The sequence below is a fragment of the Taurulus bubalis genome (assembly GCF_910589615.1).
Source record: "Taurulus bubalis genome assembly, chromosome: 13".
NCBI lineage: Eukaryota > Metazoa > Chordata > Actinopteri > Perciformes > Cottidae > Taurulus > Taurulus bubalis.
This window is the reverse complement of record NC_136601.1, coordinates 7,462,448-7,483,763: the sequence shown is the minus strand read 5'-3', so window position 1 is coordinate 7,483,763 and position 21,316 is coordinate 7,462,448. Positions and strand designations below refer to the sequence as shown.

General features: G+C 40.2%; 1 protein-coding gene across 1 annotated transcript in view; it reads left to right on the top strand.

The window, feature by feature from the left end:
* Nucleotides 1–17,840: 17,840 nt before the first annotated feature.
* Nucleotides 17,841–21,316, top strand: part of fgfrl1a (fibroblast growth factor receptor like 1a) — a gene marked incomplete at both ends in the record, with an annotated part of 59,359 nt that continues 55,883 nt past the window's right edge. Inside the window, one exon of the mRNA XM_079228309.1 lies at nucleotides 17,841–17,901. Coding sequence (XP_079084435.1) covers nucleotides 17,841–17,901 — 61 coding nt within the window. The remainder of the gene's footprint in view (nucleotides 17,902–21,316) is intronic.

Below are 21,316 nucleotides of genomic sequence, written 5' to 3'. Positions count from 1 at the left end.
CGGCTGGCAGCGCCGCCACAGCAACAGTTACTCTGAAGTCTAACATGGAAGCAGGAGTAAACAAGATGGCAAATAATTAATACAATTAATACATTGGTTGAGGAACACAAATAGTGTATCAATGCAGTGAAATGTGAAAACTAAAAGACGACATGAGAGTAAAAGTGCAATAGTTTGTGGATGAATAAGGTGACAATACATAGACACAATGAGCTCAACAATAGCAACAACAATAATGGCAACAATGCAATGAGGTAAATAATGTGATATGAAGAAAAAAAGCTGTGTGGGGATGTAAAAGAGCAAAGAGAAACACTGTGAAAGAAAGTTAAGTAGAGGAAGGAAGAGGAGAAGAAAATAGAATGGAATAAACATCATGGAAGGAATGGCATCGGTCAATCAATCAGATCAAACAGGGCCATGCACTTCATGCTGCTGTCTGTAATCTTTGCAGATAAATATTTAGTGAAAAACATTACAACGTAAACCACCCTGTTTCATGATAGCCTATATCGGGATCAGGCCGCTCAGACATTTGACCAGAAGCTGTCCCCCCTGGCCTTCAGCGTTACAGTAAAACATGGCAATAATAATGTATTTATATTTTCGGTCATATACATAAAATCCAATTTGTAATCAATTGAAATTCAAGATCGTAATGCAACAAAAAAAGGAAACACAGCAAAGGGGGGTGAATGCTTTTGCAAGGCAGTGTACAGGTTAGTTCATGTTCTTCCACAGTGTATGTTACATCCTGCTTTCTCAAATCATGAGAAATGTTACACTCACTGTTTACTGTGGAAGTTTATACTTGGCAGGATGGGGAAGTCTTCAAAACAGCATCTAGATCAGCCAAAAGTTGTATTATTGAAGGTAATCTTTCGTGATTCCCCCTCAGAGGTTTGATATGCAATATATATATATATATATATATATATATATATATATATATATATATATACTGTATATCCATGCAGAACCGCATAGTGGAAAGTACTTTAACATTGAGAGGGGCTTGACTGAGACCCGAACAGAAAAACAGACCCGACAGCGTCTCACGGAATCAGACGGTGAGAAAAGTGTAACCTTAATCTAATGATCTTCAGTCACATGTGGAAACAAAGATGCTTTATTCAGGATCAAAGAGCAGTAGCCATGGAAACGGCAACAAACGACTCCAAAGTGAACGTGGGGGTATTTCAAGCTTTCATGTGTGAGTTGTCACTACCTGTGCAGGTTTCTGTACCTCCATCTGTCGCATACATCTGTCTGGGTTATCAGTGTGTGTGTGTGTGTGTGTGTGTGTGTGTGTGCGTGTGTGTGTGTGTGTGTGTGTGTGTGTGTGTGTGTGTGTGCGTTGCTGCATTAATGAGACTGGAAAAAAAAGAGTGTGCGTCTGTTACTGATGTTTGTGTACATGTGTGAGGAAGCTGTTCAAAATTGATTAAAAATGAAGTTATGCACATTAACAGCTGTTCTTTAGCGTGCTGTATTCCCACAGTTATGTTTTCCTCCACTTACCTGATCGATTATTCTTTCTGTAATGTGTAATTGGCCCTTTTACGAGCCTCTAAAGTAAGGGAGCACCCTCGTTTTGGTGTTTCGGTTTGTTTTCTCTGAGCGGTGATGTAATGGCGTTGCAAACTGGGAGGGGGCCCTGGCTCCAGAAGTATAGGTTGATGTTATGCTTTTAATTATTTCAATTTTGTTTCTGAGAAATCATGTTCTTACGTCACTTCAAAATGGTAAATGGCTGTAAATACAACGATGCACATGAGCCAAAGCTTTCGTAGCTGTGAGGGAAAAACGAGAGCTGTAACAAATTCAGTGGTTGGTGGATCAAAACACTATGCCATATTAGATGAATTTACTCCGATATTAAACTAAAAACTACAATATTAACTGATTGAAATTGCTGAATACTTTTTGTATTCAGGTTTCTAGTGTAATTTGTATTATTTCGCTGTCTCTTAGTCGTCACAGTTTTATTACTTTTAGAAATTATGTATGATTCTTTTTTTCACATCCATTCTTTCATTTCTACTTCTTTAAAACATTTTTTTTTTTTTTTACTAAAGTTCAAAACTGGTTCAAAGCTGCTGGAATAAGTCCAACATTTCCCCAAATCTGATTCCGACAGTGTCCATCATGTGGAGCCTCAGTCTGTAGATGCATCCACAACATGTGTTTGTGCACAGCGTGATAACGTACCTCAGGGGTCACCTGAAGCACCTCAGGGGTCACTGTACTTTGGCATCGGAGGAAGGATGTTTCAGTGCCGTTGCTTGGCAACCATCCCCGTAGAGACGGCCTATCGTGGGTTCTATTGTGCGAGGTTTGGCATTGAGAAAGCTGATCTCTGGCAATATGAGCACGATATCAGGCGAGAGATGCTCATCTCCCCACAGAAGAGGGTCTTTGAATGATTTACTGGTGAGACGGAAGGGAGAAAGTCTTTGTTGACTGTGTGTAGGTATTGTGTGTGTGTTTGTGTGTGTTTGTGATTATGAGCAGTGGTGGAAGAGGAGATCCGTGCAGCGTCGCACCACAAAGGAGCCTTCGATAAGAAGTAAACAAACAAACACACAGAAACTACACTTCCCTCTCCCTCGATGCAGAGACCAGCATGAAGTGCCAGGAACTAATCTCGCACTACATTACACCCATATGTGATTGTTGAACATCTCATTCCAACACCATAGGCTGCTGTGTTAATATGCTGCGACGACGGCGTCCATTCTTTTGGTTTCAGGCTTTCCATAAAGATGTTGGAACCCGGACATTCAGACAGTGAAGTTGGATGATAAGGCCAAGATAGCACTCGGTTACAGGTCGTTTAAATGCTGTTGAATGGGTTTAGGTCGGAACGGTAAAATACTTAGATATAGAACTTTTCTGAATACTCAAAGGCACTTGACATAGGAATCATTCACACACTGATGAGAGGAGCTAGCATGCAAGGTGCCACATCAGGATTATCTAGCATTCAGACACCGTAGGCGGAGCTACGGAAGCAATTTAGGGTTAAGTGTCTTGCTCAAGGACACATCGACATGGGCTAGCGGAACCGGGGATCGAACCGCCGATCCTCTGATTGAAGGACGACCCTGCTCACCGCTGAGCCACAGTCACACACGACAATCTCAGAAAACTATTGATTAAAATGTCTTTGTTTTCCGATTACTTATTAATTAATTGGAAGTAAGAGCCGCAGCTCAAACCATGAACTCAGATTAAAAGCACACAGACGTATGTGGACAGAGATGCCAAAACATATTTGAAAACTGTATTTTATTTAAAAGTACTTAAGAAATATTGAATGCTCGACAAAAATAATAAGAAGTATTATTATTATTATCCGCCATGATTGCATTTTCACATGTCAATATAAAGCAGACATGTCATGGTTTTTGGATGCGAGTCCCAATAAAACACTCTCACAGTTGATTACGAAAGGTTTTAATACAATGAAGGAAGTAAGTTGTTGGAATTAATAAAAAGCTTTCCATGAGGGTGAGAAAGTGAGGATGCAGCCAACACATCAAGCCCGAAGTGTTGCACCTCTATTATGTAATAAAGCAATGAAAAGGTGTGTGTGAGTGTGTGTTTGTGTTCCATCAACCAAGTGAACAAATTAAAGAAACAACTGCAACTCAAGCAGAATAACTTGAACTTGATTTGCCTCGTTCAAGTCTTATTTTGAATTTCTTCACACCTTCCTACCTTTATATAATGATTTATAAATTGAGTGATCGGTCCATTTGTCCATCTGTCTAACCATTCATCCCCCCACAATTTATAGTTGCATCATTCAAGTGGCAAAGTAATGCGCTGACTCAAACAGCAGCAGCAGTTTTTCTGAATACTGACTGTCAAGCAGTCCTTCTGTCATCAAAATGGAAAGAAAAGGCTTTATTAAAACAAGCTTTATGGACCAGAGGTACAACGCATGTTGAGGCATTAATAGGGGCCAGCTCAGTGGTTCTAAATTGGCCTATAAAAACAAAGTAAAACGTTACAGAAACCTGAATCTAATATAAAAGAAGAAATACATGCAGGCTGGGGGACCATGTAAATCAACTGATTAGGCCCTTGCAGGAATGGTAAACAGTATAAAAAATAATGGCTCTCTGCATGGGCCCATGTGTGTTACTTCACCTACGTTCATATGCTTTCATGTGCGAACTAGCAAGTGTGCGTGTGCAGAGAGTAATAAGTCATACTTGTAGTAATTCTGTGGAATTCCTGTGGACCTGTAGCAGCGCTCACAGCCAGTAAATACCGGGCTGTAAGCCGGGGCTGATAACTTCGGCCCAGGACTCTGATTTACAGGTGGACAAACACGAAGGGGACTCTGGGTCTCAGTGTGGGGGTGGGACGTGTGTGAGTGTGGCAAAAAGAGACACGAGATGAAGATGCATGTACTGCTTAATAAACAGTATGTTACTTCTTGTCGGAGGAAGGAGTCGGGTGAGGGAATTACAGGCATGCCGTCCTGATAACACGCGAAAAATGTGTGGGCCTGTTTTTATTTAAAATACAAGAAGGCATTAAAAATGCTCAGCATGTCACCAATGATGTACAGATGCATTTCTGACTTGAAAAAGTATGACAGAAACATTTTTAAAAGGCGGTGCTTTTATTAGAGTTTCAGTGTATTAGCGGAACAACACTATATTCTATACAAAATGTTGGCGAATCCCTTTTTAATTCAACAAAAAATGCCCAATGTTAATATTAACTGTTTAAACCAACAAGATATTTGCCTAATTTATATTTCTACAGTTAGCAAATCCAGAAATGTCATTTCAATGAATAATGTTAAGAACCAAATCCAGCCACAATCTCACAAAAATGTTCAAAACTTTCAACCGTTTAAAATTGCTATGGCACAGATGCAACAGAATTGGTACTGAAACATGATTGAAGTTTGAAAACAAAGTCTTATGTTTTTTCCCTGCTGATGATCAGTCTTCCATATGAGACTGATTTGTGATGATGATTGATGATGTATTACGACAGCTGACGTGACTGATATTTATTGTTTTATGATTTACACTGTGAGCTTGAATGAGTATATGATTTATGTATATGTTCGTTATATGTTGTATGCATTTAAATTTAGTTTTATCAGGTCTGTGTGTGTTCTGTGTTTGACCCTCCAGCTGCAAGACAAACTTTCCCTCGGAGACAACTGATTTTTTTTTTACTTTTCAAAAGTGAGCAGGTAGAAGCCTCAGGGCACAGGTTTGGTTTGGTAAAGATAACAACGAGCACAGAACAGAAAATAACGACGAGGTGCTTTTGGCTCATGTGCCCACTGTAACCTTTGGACTCAGTGCAGACCGATGACGTACTGCCTCCACATAAAACACGCTTTTAATTAATAAAAGGAAGGAAGCTGGTCATTTTTGGGTCATAAAATCCTGTGAGTGTGACAAAGAGTGTCTGGAATTTCTGGACCACAAATTGCACTGCAGACGTCTCAGTGTGCAGAAAGACAGAAGCAGAGAAAGAGACAAAAATGGGAAAGACAAAAAAAAGAGAGAAAAGAACAGAGGAAGGTATGAAAAGCGAGGGAGTGGGAAAAATAAACAGATGAATAAAATGGGAAGCAGATGGCAAGAAAGACAGATATATAATGATATATAATTGTAACATCCTGAGAAGCACAGTAAAGCAAATTTTTTCGTCAAAAAGTAAATGCAAATATTTGACAACGCAGGTATAATTCTCAGGAAAATATACTTTTTTGCCATTTAAAAACAATGAACAATCAGTGATATTTGGGCATATAGTATATTATAGACAGGAAACTATACAACCCAAGGTTGTGGCAAAGTTCAACACCTTTAAGAGTGCAGAGGGAGGGAGAGAAAGTGAGATATATATGGACTAAGTGTGAAGGGGGGGGGCTCAGAACATGAGCTCATGACTGCAGCATTAGTGTAACATTAGTGTTAAGTGCTCGTAAACTCCCGCTTTTCTCTGCATTACCTCAGAGTGTGGGGGCGCAAGAAATGAAGTTAAAGATATCGCTGTTATGAAAACCTTCATTTTTAATGTTTTTAATGAAACATTTCAGAACGAGAGTTGAGGAAAATACATAAAAAAACACTTCAGAAAGCCACCAGATCCCACACACTCATATATCCAGACAGACGGCCTATTTACAGCAGCACTGAAGATACTAAATACTATTCGCTGCAGTGCCGGTGGCCCACACAGGCTCAACTGGCGTGTAAATACTTAACTGTACATGCAGTCAGAGCTTCTCCTCCCTCCCTACATTTTGTGTTTTGCAGCCCCCAGATGATCATAAATGTGACAAAATCACTTCTGTGAGTTAGTTTAAGAGACGTTTAATGCTAAATGCTCGCCAGGAAGTTTTCCTCACTATGCTGGTTTCTTTTTCTCATCACTTAAAAGTATGACGAACAGGATTTGCTAATATTTGTTCCCAACAGAGTTGACATGGTGGATTCCAAAGTATTTCAACTTGTTGCACTGACATCACACTTAATGACTGCTTCCCCTCTCGAACCCGTCAGAGTCCTTTCAGTGCGTCCTCCCCATCGCCATGTGTCAAATTGCATGAATATCCCCATACAGCGTTCGCTGCTATCGGCTCCGTCCCCGACCCCAAAGATAAGTGTGAATAGATAATGGTTTAACTGGATACAGAAACACTGTAGCCTCAAAATAAGGAGAAATTGCACTAAAATGAAATATCGTTTAAATGGGGGAATATCTATGTTCACAAACTCATGCTAAGATTTGTCCAAACCCTCCTAATTTTATCAAAATCTTGATTTTAAAATGTCAAAGAAATTAAATATAACACATTTATATTTTATTTAATGGTGCAGACATATACAAACTGTATGTTACTAAAATGATTATGTTTTTATTAAGAGGTAATTAATCAGAAACTAAGTGTATTTTAGTCTATTCTATGAGAAATACATAAACAAATTATATTTAAATACCAGCTGTAATTGTTTAGAAACTAAAGTGAATTTAGTCTAATGTGTGAGAAATAAGTTTACAATTTCTACGTATTGCAAATGAAACATCTAATTGTGTCATTATATTATAGGGAATCTCACACACTCCTATAACAATCTGCTTTTATCCCCCAGAAGATATCATCAGTATCATCCGAGGGTCGGAGCTGACCCTGAGTCAGTCCAGTCTCAGGTTTGGCTCGTCACTCTATGTTAGGCAATGTCCTGCTGCATTCTGGTCTGTGCCATTCTGTGCTTTTAGAGCTGGCTCCATTGCATTACACTTTTTATTTTCCTAGTCTGGGGGCTAAATATCTCCCGTTAGCTTAACAGGCCCCCATGGTCGCTTCGGCAAATGTGTGTATCTGTGTGTAGGTGTGTGCGTGTGTGTGGGTGTGTTTAGGTGCGGCGGGGGGTCAGACTACCTGGCATCCAGATGTGGAAGAAGAAGTTCTGCTTGAAACACAGCTATTGTTTCCTATAAACTGTACAGATAGTGTGACGGCTGGAGGAGAAGTGGTGCTATTGTATTGTAGCCGAGGACAGGTGATACTAGCAGCGGCAGCAGCAGCGCAGCCACAGGTAGCAGTGCTATTAGTATCAGTAGTAGTGGTAAAAAAAATCATACATTATGTGTGTATTGGTGACCATAACTTTGTTGTTTGTTATCATTATGATTCATTAATTCATTAAATTCCCTACTTCAATTACTTTTTTACTTTGAGGAGGGTTTTTTTTCAACACAGGTAGTCCAGGTGAAGTACTACTAGTGTCGCTGGGGACATTATAGCACTTTTCTCTGGTTCACAATTTCTTCACAAAATGTTTGAAAACGACGAAGTGCACACATACACATTTTTACTACAAACTTTGATTTCCAACATTTCCAACACAGTTGGATGAAACTTAAAGCCCAATTCTCATATCTGTATTAGTTTGATTATACAACCACCAAAGTATAATAATGAGTGGCTGCAGTGCTTTATTCTGTGTACGTGTACTGCAGGATATACTCTGTATGGAATGACTGTATCCAGATTATTTATTTGTCATTTTGAACTGAAATGTAACAGTAAAAACGATCAATAGAATATAAAAGCGTGGTCGAGTGGGTCTCAAGTTTGGCAGCTTGACTGAGAGGAACACAAATGCCACTAGTACGGCTCTCAGTTTAGTTTGTATGGATATTTAGTGTGATGGATGTCATAAAAACCTCTTGGCAAGCAGAAAGAATAAAACACATTTGCTAAACAGCAAGTTTGAAAATTGGCCCATTTTGACGGGAGCCCAATAAGAAGGTGAGCATTATGGAGCGGCCAAGGTGAGAAGAAACTCCCACTTGAATCCTGTTTTCAGGCGTCGACGATGACAATAACTATACAGCGCTCAAGGTCTCAGATGGTTGTCTTCTCAGAGTCATTCCTGTTCTGCTTTTGTGGTCGAGACTCATCGTTCACTGCACTCAGTGGGATTGATGACTCATTAACTTTTATGTATCTCACGATCTTTTTACATCCGTTTTTTTCTTCTTCAACTTTTCCTATTGTTTGCTGTCTAACTAGCACGGAAATGATAATGCAAAAAGTCCCCGAACGACAAAAACATATTTTGAGAAACTGGAAGTGAATCCAAAGGCTGCCAAAAGTCTCTCACTTTCTCCAGTTCACTCTCTCTCTCTCTCTCTCTCTCTCTCTCTCTCTCTCTCCCTCTGCAGCCGTTTTCCATTATCAGTGCCCAAACCAGCTTGTTAAAAAGAGTGAAACTCAAACCACAGTTTTGAAAATTACAGAATTCCTTCATAAATGCCCAGCCCTCCCCGCGGCTACGCTGGGTTCAGGCTTGAGGTGAGACCGCCGTACTACAACTACAACACACACACACACACTCACTCACACACACACACACACATACTCGTTATATGTGTGCCGAAACAGCCAGAGGCATGAGCGCACAACAAAATGCTGCACGATACGCATGAATTTACACACGCTTTAGGGATATGCACACAATACACAGACTCACACACTGTATGATGATAATACACAAATACATGCTAACCCAGAAATACACACATACACACACGCAAGTGCACAGTAATAGACTTGTGGCTACATCGCCCTCTTTCCTTCCCTCCTTTCAAACTTTAACCAGAGCCATTTCCTACAACAGCTGAGGCTGCCGCATAGCAACTGGTCAGACCGCCCTAGCAACAACAACAGTATCACTCATTTGACCTCTTTATGACAGCAAAGAAATAATGAAACATTTCTTATTTTACATATTTAGGCTTTGGGTTGTATATTTGTACCGTTGTGTTGCTGCTGTGTTCGTACAATGACATAGGTACTTGCAATTATGTTTTAAGAGTAACATTAAACAGCTTTTCTGTTAAAAATTGTTTTCAAATATGAAAATGTTTTTTGCAAACAGCCCACCTAGGTACTGGGTTGATTGCTTTTCCCAATCTTTGAACTGGCAGGTAAATTGGAGGAGGTTTGTCGATGCTGAATACATTACTAAATTACGCTTCTCTGCAGCTGCTGTTTAATTTCCCGTGTGTGTGTGTGTGTGTGTGTGTGTGTGTGTGTGTGTGTATGTGTGTGTGTGTCCTCCCATCACCAAACCCTCTCCAGCCTGAGTAATAAATAGGAATCATTCTCCGCTGCTCCGACATGTAAAAGTGTTAAACTGCTTCTTTTTTCTTTTTTTTTTTAAGTGTGTCCCTCCAAGTTACATTCAAGCAGCTGATCCAGAAACAAAGCATTTGATACTGGACAAAGAGTTAAGAATGGAATAGCACCAACCCACAAGTGTTTCACACATGCACACCATTCAGTTTCACTCACCGTGAGTAATTCCGTGTTTTGCTTCGAGGGAAATTGGGTGCACTTTGGCCGTGATTGTTTCAAAACTGCTGGCTAATTATGACCTTTTGAAAACAAAGCGTACAAATTGAATGTGACATTTTGCTGCGCCTGCAGAATATAAACACCCTTTTGCACTGGCTGAAGCCCAGTTAAACCTATTAATGAAAACAAACGTGTCCTAACTAGTGCTTTAACTGAACCAAAAAAAGCTGCATTCACAAGTTCCTGCCCACCGACCGCCAAAACAAAATACTACTTGCACTTTAATACAGACTGACTCAGACTGTGTGCTGCACTTTTATTTGGATTTGTTTACGATGCTATTGTCGTGCCACTACGGAGAAGTGATTACAGGACAAACTGTTAATCAGGAGACGGTCATTCAAAATGATTCAGATGCACAAGCTGTTCTGCTACACCAACGATACAAAATATGTATCAGCAAAGGTGGATTTCAAGTCCCATGAAATAAATCATATACTGAGTGTGTCAAGTCAATGTGGAGGAAAGAGGACTCAGAATAATGGAAAGATCTGTAGTTCCACAACTGAGCGAAGACTATCTGCTGATGAAGACCATGCCGTACAGTCGAAAGCTTATGAACGAGCAAGTAAGTTGACCTCGAGTCAAAATAGTTTTCTTTACTTGTCACTGCTGCACATGTTACAGTACAAAGTGCTGTCATGTAGGCCTTCTTCATCCTGTATGCCTGGCTCACACTGGAAAGTGCACATTTGTTTTCTGCAATTCTGCAACAGGCAACACCAAATCTAACAAAATGCATAATTACCAAAAGGTAGCAACAAATCTCATATGAATACAAATATTCTTTGCCTTTGGGAAGACCCATCTCATGAACACTATAGCAAAGGTGTTCAATCCTGAAATAACTTTCCAGCTTCGATGTAAACCCATCACCCATTCAGAAAACATAAAACCTCCGTAATAGCCAGCAATTGTTTGGATGATTTAGAATGACAGATTTATGACGAAGGTCGCAGTGAGAGTCAGGCCATGTAGGAGCATTAGTTACCGGCTGCTGACAGTGGATGTTCTGCACAAGTTGAGTTATGATCACGTTCTGACCACTTCTCTCTCTCCGTCTCCGCTTGTGGAAAACAAAGGGACTTCTGGCCTCTAGTTTCTTTGGGGCGGATCAGAGCAGAAGCAGAGGTTAACGGTATAATAGAGGGAACCGAGAGCCTCTTACAAAAGTAGTGTTCATCCAACTATTTCATGTTCGGCAACAGGTGCAAGAGGTGAGAACCATTACAGTATCCAGAAATGAATAAATGTGTGTGTTGGAATAGTGTGAAACCTGAAATAGTTCCAGCCTACTGCCTGTCACAGTGCATGGATTTCAATGGAGCATACTCAACCATATTCCCACCATCTGTCATGATGATTTGAGAAGAAAAGCAGGTTCTTAAAACTTTAGCAGCACTTAAAACATAAAAATACAACATGCGTGTCATTTTGTTCTCTTGATATAGCTCTCTGCTTCCATCTACTGGAGAAAACACAGACTTTAACTGCATCAACGCTACCTGGCAATAATGCACTGCATCATCAACTGGACTAAATCATTTTCATGTTAATTCACCTGTTGCATTCTAGTACTTATATAATATTTAGTGTTGGCAAGACTAAATCAGATTTCAGATGTACATATGCTGCCGGCATCACATCTACATTCTCATCAAGTGGGAGTTTTAATAATAGTTCCACACACATAGTAATAGCAACTTTGATCACTTCACTTGCAACATAAGCCCTCAAAGTATTAGAGCAAAATCTGTACATTTTCTGAGATACAATTTTCTTATGTACAAAAGTACAAATAATACAAATAATTGTCCAATGTGTTCAACAGTGATGGGACAGTTTGACTTTGTTTCCTTTCTCTGGTTTTTGAATTGCTTTCAGATTTATTTCCAGGTAGCATTAAAACGTTCTTTCAGTGAGCCCTTTTCCCAGCTGCTCAGACACTCTCTGAGACTCCGGAGAGTTTAGTCTGGCGTCTCCTGATGCGGAAATAAAACACAGTGGTCAAAGCCATGGAACTGGAGCACAGCCATAGACAATACTCTACTGCGTTTCACAGTTAAACCCAATCATTGCTGTAAAGATGGCCGTATTAAATTACTCTTTAACTGATCTTAAGTGCCGCTGGATGTCGTAAATGTCCTGCAGCCTTATTTAAGAAGTGTTTTTGACGTGGACCTATTGATTGATCAAGGCTTCCAGTCTGTCTGTGAGTTCGCCTGTTTCACTACAGGCAGAAGCCTTTCACTGGCTACGGTGAGCGGGGAAATAAAACCAATATATCAATACAAGTAACTGTTGATTTCTTTGTTTACAGAAGAGGGAGTCAGTGTGCCATGTCTCGATGGGGATTCCCAGTAAGATCCAGTGTAGTAGTAGTGTACTTTAACTCCTGGGTACGAGATTTAAATTTGACATGATATAAGTAATCATGCTGAATATGAAATGTAAATCATCATAAGGAATCTTACTGCAGTGATGCTGCATGCCAAGAGTGCTGCAGTGCTGGAAAAACTAAACGAGTGATGTATTAACTATTGATGATCGCAACTAATGAAGTTCCATAACTTAAGTAGGGGAACAAAGACCACACCTCATTTCCCAAGGCAATTTCCTGTCCAAGCCTATATGGGTGTGACTAACCCGTTCTCCTCCTTTTTCTCCCTCTCTCCCTGTCTCCCTTTCAGCACAAGAGGAGTATTCAATGAAGACCGCACCGGCACCCTCACCCTGCAGCCTGAGTCTCAACGACCAGGGTTCTGCCAGCTTTTCCCAGTTACTTAAAAAAAGAAAGCACACAAAAAAAACTGCATATCATCGATTTTTTTTCTACTATAAAATAGCACTATGTGTTAAGAGTATCTCTGCAAAGTTTGACTTTGATTAAGTGAAGTTAAATATTTTTAGTAATTCATTTAGTGCACATTTTGTGAACCGAAGGTTTAGAGCCAAAATACCGTGTGGTATCGTTTCATACATAAGTAAGTCATATTTCAGTTTTGGGGCTGGAATGTGGTTGATATCTTGCTGAGGCTGAGTCTAGGCGTTATTCTGTAGGTCGTAATCTTTCCAGAAAGGTGTGCCATTCATGTGTGGCATCAATCTAGGGATATGAAAATGGATATTTCCATAACTTGGAGAACTCTCTCGGGTCACTTTCAAGTCCTCTCGAGTCATATTTATGATAATATGTATGGTTGAATTGTGTTATAAACATGTAAAATAGACGTAAATGCTCTTGTAAAGCCAGGCTGTGCTTTTTTTTGTTGCTATGTCACATCAGTGGCTTTGGTATCGATTCATGGGAGTATGAGGATTTGGAGAGTGAGGAAAACCTCTTGAAGAATTCAGCCCCCAGTTTTGGGGGCGCTGGGGCTCATAGGAGGGTCACTTTAGGACCTGAGACATACGATGGCCCATTGCAGCGGGTCCGGCACCCCATACTCCCGCAGCACGCCCCACAAAACCCTCCAGGGGATCCGGACGAAAGTCTTCTCCAAGTCCACAAAGCACATATAGACCGGTTGGACAAACTGACCCTTCCAGTAGTCTTGTGAGGGTAAAGAGCTGGTCCACTGTCCACTGTTCCAATCCTTTCCAGCACCCTGGCATAAGCTTTCCCCGGGAGGCTGAGTAGTGGGATACCCCTCGAAATATCTCCTTTTTATATCTTGTCCGCAATATTGAAATAAACGTTATTAGGATTGTTATATTGTTCAGTTTGTGTGGTGCTGTTTATTGTTCTATTATAATGTATGTTTTTACTGAGTGGTGTTTTGTATATTTTGTCCTATCTTATGAGGTTAGACATTATTTAAATACAACTTTGCTTTACTCATACGTTTTGTGTGCAAACTCTTCAAGTGACTAATAATTGGAGTGAGTAAAAGGTAAAATATTGTGACAAAATCTATCATTTCAATACTATCTCAGTTCCCTCAGTTCATGTTCACATTATTGATAAAGTCAATACCTTGAGTAAACGAGGGAAGTTATATTTAAAAGTGTATTAACAGGTAATTGCATTGGATAAGGCTTTTAAGTCAACATCATAAGTAAAGTAGGGAAATTGTATTTGATACTAACATAACAACAGTTAATTGCATTGCACAAGTCAATATATTGAATAGATTCTAACGGACACAGGCAACACAAGCACTTTTATTATGAATATCATAAACCTCAAACCTGCCGGGGTCAGGATTTGAACCAGTGTTTTTTCTTTTCTCTCTCTCTTTTTCTTTCTTTTTCCTTCTCCCCTTCTCCCCTCCTCCTTTTTTCCCCCTCTCCCATAGCAGACTATTGTTCCTCAGCTTCTTCTAAAAGCATGCATGGTCAGCTCGGCTATCCAAACAAAACTCGAAGAAGCTCAGATTATAACACACACACTCATTCTCTGCTCGGGTATACATAACACACACACACACACACACACACACACACACACACACACACACACACACACACACACACACACACACACACACACACTGTGTCCACTGTTGGCTCCACTGCTCTACTGTGTGAAATAGAATAGAAAAATCAAGGGCAAAATTATTTCCATATTAAAACAAAAGTTTTATAATATCAAATGATGTTTTATAAAGAGTATTCTCTTAAACAGTCTATCAGTCCCAAACAAAGATACAAAGACAAATTAATCCGGTCTAGCTGCACAGAGAAGGAGAGTTAAAAAAAAATGCAGTCTTACTTAAGTGAAGTACAAATATATTGTCATTTTCCTGCCGGTAAAGCCGGATGCCTGGTACCTTGTGGATTTAAGCAAGAGCTTATCCAAAATATTACACCATAATTGATTTATTGATTTTATTTTTTATTATTAATAAGAATCTTAAAAGTAACTAGTTAATGTGGTTGAATATATACAGTGGAGTAAAGCGTATAATATATCTTTTTTAATTGTAGTAAAGAAATAGTAAAGTACAAACAACTCAAAATTGTAGTTAAGTACAGTATTTCAGTAAATGTATTTTCCACGATGACTATTTTCTCCCCTGCATAATTCATACAGGACTTCTTCACAGCTGCAACATATTCATAAAACATGAGACTTTTTTGTAAAAGGACAGGTCAGAGATCACCTTTTCAATCGTTGACACGAAAACAAATGTGATTTATAAGTTGAAAAAGAGAACGAGAGCCAGACTTAAACACCTGTGTAAATCACTTTAATAGTTATTATATTTATCCGATACCTTTATTTGGCTATAAACGCTGCAGGACTTCTACAGGAACCATTTTTGCAGTCACACACAGTATGTGAGCTTTATCTTGTAAAAAAGCATGGTGCTGTAATAACGTCTAAATGCCACGAGGGGGCAGTAGTGGTCCATAATGTTACTTGGAGTGACATCTCGCGGACTACAATTACCGTACATGCGCTAGACTTCATAGATATAGAATAAAATAGAAAATACTACTATTACTACTTATGATAGTAAAAATAAGAATACTAAGAATAGTACTAATAAGTATGGTAATTATAGTAATAGTAATAATGCAAATAATAAAGGCATGTAGTTATTGTTATTGTTTACGAACATATGATAAAAGTTCATTTGAGATGAAGCCCCCCCCCCCCCTCTACTCCCTAAACCGCTCCAAATTTGTCCAGCACGTTCCCGCTCGCTGATTGGTCCGCTCTCTGATTGGCCTGCCCACTGATTGGCTGAAAGTTCTACACTCGGACAGTCAGTCGACGCAGTTTGTTTTCTCGCCTGGGGCTGAACTTTTGGACGGCGGAGCCGCTGCTGGAGGCAATGTGGATGTAGTATTCAGCTTCTCGCTTTATAGATAAGTGTGTATAAATAGTTACGTGAACAGGCGGAACGTGCAGATGCCGCTTTGTCTTTTTCCTCTTTCTTTCCCACCCCGGGTCCGTGAGGGGTGTCCCTCGAGCGCGTTATTACTGTCATTCAGAAATACTACAGTCTCACGTGTTTGACCTTAGCCTATATATTTTACTTTTCTTTTCGTTTGTTAGTCACAGCCCTCTTGGAACACTTTGCTTAGAGTCGAGACTTCCTCCACTGCAAGTTGGCGTCTCGGTGGCAGACTGGTGGTGAATTATTTTGGGTTTGAAATCACGAGTTAAGTTATCGCGGTCATAAAAAAAAAATCATTGGAGGGGAGGCGAAGGAGTGTTTTCGGGAGAACGGCATGGTCAACGTGCAGGTCATCAGAGGGTGACAGACTGTGGATATATCATCACTTCTTACAGTAAGTCTGAATATGTTAATAAGCCAACGTCTCTGTTCTATATATATATATATATATATATATATATATATATATATATATATATATATATATATATATATATATATATATATATGAAACCTTTTCGCGGGGTCGCGCTTTATAGTGAGTTTGAAGTGAACGTGTATTATCTCTTTATTACCTTTTCATTCGCCTTTCTTTTCCTATTAAGTCACCGAGGTTTGTTTGCTAAATAATGTGACATGGAGCATGAATGCATGATATTTATCTCTATGCAGTCTTCCACGGGAACGGCGTTTCAGAGGAAGTTACTCAAAGTCCCGTAAAGTAACAGTAACAGTATAAGTAGCAGTTCTAACATGTTACAGCTCAAGTTATCGTGTGCATTGTTTAAGTATAGTTACAACTATACACAGCACAGTCACTCAGTGCCATATGGTTTCATACTGTATGAAAGGGGAACAGGGTTTATGATCCAGGTTTGTTAATAGATCAGGATGTCAATTATTGATTTTCAACAAGAGCCAGTTTGGTATAATAATAATGCAAACAATCACAGGTTGCAGGCTCTTCTCTTCCTTAAAAATATTTTTACTTATTAATTTACAGGTCGCTCTGATTGATGGTTATTGTGTATTTGGGGAATAAAGATTGTTCCTCCAGTAAGATCACTACACGACTAAGTTCTGCACATAAGAATGTGACTTAAAACCTGACTTTGGATGTGTGGAAATCACTCCGGTTGATGCCACAAATCAAATCAATTATCCAGCCCTTTTACAGTAAGTGTGTAGCAGTTTTGGGTGAACCGAGACGCTGACGCTGACAGATGCTGATCAAAGATACAGCATGTGAAGTATTGAAATAAGATCTCATAAGGTTCAGGGAGGAATTTTTGTGGCGGAAAGATTGAAACCACTGTAAGGAAAGACATATGGACAGGTGGACCGAATAAATCTGCAGAAAATAGTCTGACTTCCAGAAAATCTCTGCTCCTGTGCCACAGCATTAGGGCGGATTTGTAGGGGAGTCCAGCTAGTGATGAAGACCTTATTTTATTCTGACTGCCGAGGTTTGAGGGCAGAATTCACTGAATAGAGGAGATTAAGTTGACACATTTTGTGCATGTATTCTTTCCCTTCCCATCTAACATCCACCTCTAGAAACGCTAGCCTGGTGGGTTTTAAAACATCTGCAGAGAAAATGTGTAATAAGAAATACACCGTCTCTCGGTTTTGCTCAGAGAAATTACAGACTTTCAGATTTATTTTCCTTTATTAAGGAATAACTTGTTCAGAAAATAATCAAGTTCTGTCTCATCTGAAATTCAAGGCAGGTTTCCAGATGCTCAGCAGCTGTCAGCCGCTCGATATAATTTATGTTTTAATTTCTTTGCGCTAGCAGCTATTTTGGCAGCAATTAATCAAATGTAAAAAACCATCAGATGGTAAAATGACGAATGTGGCTGTTAGACTTTTGGAATGAATCAGACTTTGGCAACAGTTTTGATAAATGTATGATTTATATATAAAGAACCTACAAGGTGGTGAACAATTACTCAGTATCTCCAGACATATCAGCTGTTATCCTTCAATAAGAAACTTCCTATTTTTTTCCCTGTCTCTCATTTCCTTTCAGACAAAAGAGGCTGAGAATTCTTCTTCCTGAAAATTAAACCTAAATGGAGCTTCTCTGTGTCTTTCTGTTGCTGGAGGTGGTCCTGATGTCCACTGCTGCAAGAGGTGAGTAACAGAAGCACCGATGGAGAGCAGCGTTACAGTCAGGAGGGCCAGCAGTGAGATAAACCACTGCTGCTGACGTCACTGTGTGGCCGTACCTCTGTTTGTGTGTTATTGCTGTCGCACTGCTGATCCAGAATCAGGAGGATTTGTTTGAAACATGCTGGCACTGTTGCTTTTACTATGGTTTCAGTCACAACCGCTGCATTAAAGCTGGAAGGACGGTGGCAGAGGTGAACCATCTCCTCTCTGTGTTCCTCTTCTCTATCACCTGGTCGGTGGGATCTGCTTTAACAACCTGCTTGGTCAACATCTCTGTTTTCCTTCATTGGCTCATTCTGCACTCATTTTAGAATATCTGCTGACATTAGTCTTTGGGTGAACTTTACTTAGTGAATGTTTTTGCTCTTTAGATAGTCAGTGGACCTTTGACTGACTGGTTATTCAGTTACTGTCAGGTATTCTTGCACTCACTTGGGAGTTTCAGACTTGCAGTGCGGTTCTCTCCCTTGTTTTTGCATAGATGCTACCTTGTTGGCCGCTGAGGAACATTTAGTATCTCAGCTCAAAAGGTAAACGTAACTAGCCCACTGGGAGGTTGGTGATCAGGGTCAGATACAGAGCAGCGCCCCTCAGTCCTTCACTAGGTCCAGCGCATTGTTTCTCTCAATGAAATTAAACATCATAAAAACAAACAAGCGCAGTCACAGACGCTGTTCATAGATGAGGACAATTCCCAGCATGCAGGCATTACAGGCAGACGGCTGTGGAGTTGGCGCCCGTTCCCGAGATCACACAGATGATGAGTTTTCAGCGGGAACAAAGCTGCATTCAGCGAGGCGAGGCAGAGCCACCATGCAGACACGGGGCCCGAAAGTAAACACAGGCCCATAGACCGCAATGAGATGAGATTAGATTAGCTTATTAGGGATGTTTGCTGTGCAATGCTACAGCGTTTCCTCCCCCTCGCCGCCTGCAGCCTGTCAATGAAACCAGGGCAGGCAGCGGGGAGAGACAGAGGGAGGGGGGTATGGGTGGGAGGAAGGGGAGAGGAGAGAGGGGGAAAGGAAGTAGGGTGAAGGAGAGAAAAGGGGAACTCATGATGGAGGACGACTGGAGTAATAATGGATGATAAGAGGAGAAAGGGGAAGAAGGAGGAAAGGAACTAAGGAGGAAAGAGGGAGGAAGAAAAGGGGGGGGAATAGACAAGGGAAGGAAACAGATTAAAAGGGTGTGAGCGAGAGGGCAGGAGATCATGAAGAGGACACAAGGGACTAAATGCCCTAATGAACCTATTGGTAACTGCAGTTTTACCTCATGATGGGTAGACTTGAGTTGTTATCTCTCGGTTAAAATACAGTATTAACACGGGAGAAATCCAACAACATTATTGTTTCTCCTTTACGTTTGCCAATTCTGAGTTATTTTTATGTAATAATTTTATGTGTATCACTGACTGAAGAGGCAGCTGAAAAACATTGAGACAGTACTTGGGTGTACTTAGGGATGCTGGGTTTTGGTGGCTTTGTGGTCCGGGGTTCATACCATGTAATTGTGAATTTGTGGTTTTGAACTTGAACTTACGTACCCAGTAATCGGTAATGCAGCATGTCATCTGTTCTCGGTCTGTGTCACATCTTAAAGTATAATCAACGACAAAAAGAATGAACGGAATTTGAAGAGTTTGTGATCTTGGAATTTTGTACGACTGGAAGATTTACTGGCAACGTTACACGGCTTTATTTGCAATTTCACCAACATTTCATGCATAAAACAGTCCAAGTCTGCACAATGTTAAGTGCCAAGCATAAGCAAAATCAATGACTGACTACAGCTCAAAAAGCTTGTTGGGATGTTGGTTCCAATGTAAGTTAATGTGTATTGTCCATCACAACCAACAAAGTTTTTCTTCAAAGTATTCCCACTAAAATGACAGAATTGCAACAGTCATTTTGGGCCACAACTAGTTACGCACAGATGCGTGAGATTTTGATGGAGCAGTTCGACCTTTAGCTGAAGTCAGAGTAGCCAGGTACAGCCACAGTAATCCACTGTGCCATTGGCCTCGAAGCTGCTTTACGGTGCAGATGGAAGTAAGGGGCATTGCCTCGTGGCACCTGGACGATCGATGATGAGGAAAGAAAACTTTCCACTATTGCCTATAAAGGCTAGAACTACAGAAAGAGCATGTCAAACAGCTATGGGAAGGTTAACAGTCTTAACAAGGGTCCCAGTCCCTCAGCGGGATTTGAGCCAGTTGGGACTGTGCAGAAAGACGACACTCAAGCTATTTAAACAAATCCGAACGGATGCAGATAATATCATATTTTAGATCTGACAGCACTTACTGGATCACTAACTTCTAATGTATTTGCCAATTTGCAACAAGGTTACCAAGTAAAGAATGAATCCAGAACCATATGGTTTATTAAATCAGGTAATGAGCTCATGATTACAATCTACAGTATTTAAGTACAAAATACTATTCGAGTACAGTGAAGCCTTTACACATTTCCATATCTATTTCTAAGAAATTACATAGATATTTTTATTTATTAGTGACTTGGTGACTACTAAGATGTCCCAGAGAAATATGCGTACCGGAGGTGGGTTACTTGAGGCAATTGTCTAAACAATGAACAATAAAATGCAAAATATAAAAATAAAAACATTAACATTTTGAGGCCTCATCTGACCCCATTGCACACAAGGTTCAGTTGTGGTAACTGTGAGGCCGCTATTGTACCGAGTAAATCCAGGAAGTTATGTACAACAGCTCTTTTATAACTGCACTGAAATGACTGCAAAGTACAGTGTGGCTTATTGTATATAGGATATAGCTGAATGTGTTGAAAAAAAGAGAACCAAATGATTCATTTAATGGCAAATGAATAGATACCAGAAAAACCAAATAGTTTTAAAGATTATTGTTTTTCCCCCTGGGTGTCCTTGGAGTCAATGTGGGCTGAGCATCAGACGGCACCTAAGGCTGTTTTCCACTGCGAGTGGCGACACACAGAGATGAAGAGAAAAATGAAGAGATGGAGGGCTGGAACAGGACAGACCGTTGAAGAGACACAGATGCAGGTGAAGAGAGAAAAAGAAAGGAAAAGGCCAGTAAAAGAGAAAGAACAGGAAGCAGACACTGCACCTTATTACAGCAGATGTAGAGTCGCATTATAAACTGCACTCAGGCTTACGCAACCACCCTGTTTCAACCAGCGTCTGGGCGTCATGCGTGTGTGTGTGGCTGAGCATGAGACTGAGCAGCTGAGAGATTAGCATTCTCCCCTGTTAGCTGAACAACATTTAGCTGAGACAGGGGTCAAAGACTAGCAATGGGACAATGCTTTCTGGGTACCTGCAGCTCTAGACAGAGTAGTGCCCCGTTTTCTCTGCATGGCTCTACATGCTCTGA